Consider the following 2,262-nt stretch of genomic DNA (forward strand, 5'->3'; position numbering starts at 1 on the left):
GTGCAGGCCGCCTCTGGCACCAAGGGCGGCTCCAGCGGCTCCCCCGTCATCGACGTCCACGGCCGCGCCATCGGCCTCAACGCCGGCGGCCGCACCAAGGCGGCGTCCGCCTACTACCTACCACTGGAGCGCGTGCTGCGCGCGCTGCGCGTGCTGCGGGAGCACTGGCCGGAGGGCGGCGCGCTGAGCGGCGTGTGGGCGGCGGCGCGGGTGCCGCGGGGGGACTTGCAGGTGCGTTGGAGGTGGTGGGGCGCGGGCGCAAGCGTATGGTGCGGCCAAGTGCATTTTATCAGAGTAGGTGGCACCATGAGGTGCGGGTGCTGGCCGCGACTAAGGGGGGCTGCTTTTTGGGGGACGGCATGCAGAACAACGGTATGATCCAAGGTGCGAGCCAAATGTCTGAGCGCCTGGCCTCTCTGAAGATTGCCGCACCACGCCTGCCACCCGCGTGCGCGCCGCCGGCCGGCAGACGACCTTCCTATTCAAAGGGTTTGACGAGGTCCGGAGGCTGGGCCTGCGCCCAGAGACCGAGGCCGCGGTCCGCGCGGCGCCTGTGCACAGCCACGGGGCGCCGGGCGCAGCGGCCGCCGCGGCGGCCGCCGGAGGTGCAGCAAGCCCCACAGCGCAGGCACTGAAGGGTTCCGAGGAGCAGCAGCAGCAGCAGCAGCGGCACGAGTCGCAGGGCAATGGGACGGGCGACGGGGCGCCCCCCCCGGCGGGACCGCGCACCGACCACGGCCAGCACGGCGTGGGCATGCTGGTGGTGGAGAGCGTCGTGCCGGGCGGCCCGGGGGACGGCGTGCTTGAGCCGGGGGATGTCCTCGTTCGCCTCGGGGGGCAGGTGCGCCTGGATCAGCGTTATTCCTGGGCGGAAGCCGCGTCATCTGTGCTTTGATTGTGCTTGAGAAGCAACTTTCGGCTCTTTGCATGTTGTGCTGTGGGACGATGTCGCCCCCGCTCGACGCGACCGCCCGCTGTGCTGGCGTGCGCTTCAAGGGCGTGCCCATGGATGCGCCTTCCTCATCGCCCGCCTTGCCTGTGTGCTTGACTTCCTTGACGTTGATGTTGGCGCCTCCGGCCCCGTTTCCTGCGCTGCCGCAGGTGGTCACCCACTTCTTACCCCTGGAGGAGGCCCTGGACTCGGCCGTGGGCGGCACCGTGGAGCTCAGCCTCGAGCGCGGCGGCAAGCCAATCGGTGGGCGCAGGCTTTGACCGCGCAGCTCGCACGGCTGCGCAACGCGGCGCGCTGGGCTCGCTTGCGCAACTCGTAGACGTGCGCCGCGAAATGGGGGGACTCCGGTCTCGGCACTTTGCTGACGGCGCCTCTCGACACACCCTAGAGCGGCTCGACGACCGACCGCCGCTCAAAGGCTGGTATACCCCCGAAACTCGCCCCCGCAGACGTGAGGCTGGCGGTGACTGACCTGCACTGCGTGACGCCCTCGCGCCTGCTGGAGGTCGCGGGCGGCAGCGTTCACGCGCTGTCGTACCAGCAGGCGCGCAACAACCGCGCGCTGACGGGGCAGGTCTACGTCGCGGAGCCGGGTGGGTAGCTGCCGGGCGGCTGCCGACCCCTGCCAGCCGCGGATCCTAGTGGCCTCACCCAGGAGCTCTTCAGAGAATCGAGCGCATTTTTGCCTCCTGCCGCCACACTTGATCATCACAACGGCGGCAAGGGGTCTTGCAGGCCCACAAGCCTCAAATTGCACAATTTGAAACGCATTCGGGCCTGGACCCCGCCCCCCACCCTAGGCTACATCCTGAGCCGCGCCGACGTGCCCAGGGGCGCGATCATCACCGCCCTCGACGGCGACCCCACGCCGGACCTCGCCGCGTTCGCCGCGGCGCTGCGGCGGCAGCGGCACGCCGCGCGCGTGCCGCTCGAGTTCTTCACTTTCAATGAGCGCCATCGCAAGAAGTCTGCGATCCTGCAGGTTGCTGATGTGATTGATTTGCTGACATGCATTACACTATGTTTTTGGGAGGGGCAGGGGCGGGGGGTGAGCTTTGGCCCGGTGCAAGCCGTTTGTGACGGGTGACCGGCGCGAGCAAGGACCATCAGCAAGGACCAAGAGGATTGTCACCCCTGCGCCGGCCTTGAGTGAAGCTGCGTGCGACTGATGCATCTTGCGCGCCCTCTGGTTGCAGGTCGACCGCCAGTGGTACGGGCCGCCGCTGCTGTGGACCCGCGACGACGCCAGCGGCGCGTGGCACCCCGACGCCGACTTCCCGCCCGGCGCGCCCGACGCGCCCCCGGACGAG

At 69.4% G+C, this 2,262-nt stretch overlaps 1 protein-coding gene across 1 annotated transcript; it reads left to right on the plus strand.

Annotated features, from left to right (window-relative positions):
• Positions 1-306: 306 nt before the first annotated feature.
• Positions 307-1,553, plus strand: MNEG_16468 (Protease Do-like 7; the record flags this gene model as incomplete). Its single annotated transcript, XM_014035062.1, has 4 exons — positions 307-311; positions 562-841; positions 1,102-1,195; positions 1,402-1,553. The coding sequence occupies 4 exons, from the start codon at positions 307-309 to the stop codon at positions 1,551-1,553; spliced, it is 531 nt and encodes a 176-aa protein (XP_013890516.1).
• Positions 1,554-2,262: the final 709 nt, after the last annotated feature.

This window comes from Monoraphidium neglectum (genome assembly GCF_000611645.1).
Source record: "Monoraphidium neglectum strain SAG 48.87 unplaced genomic scaffold scaffold06402, whole genome shotgun sequence".
Classification (NCBI taxonomy): Eukaryota; Viridiplantae; Chlorophyta; class Chlorophyceae; order Sphaeropleales; family Selenastraceae; genus Monoraphidium; species Monoraphidium neglectum.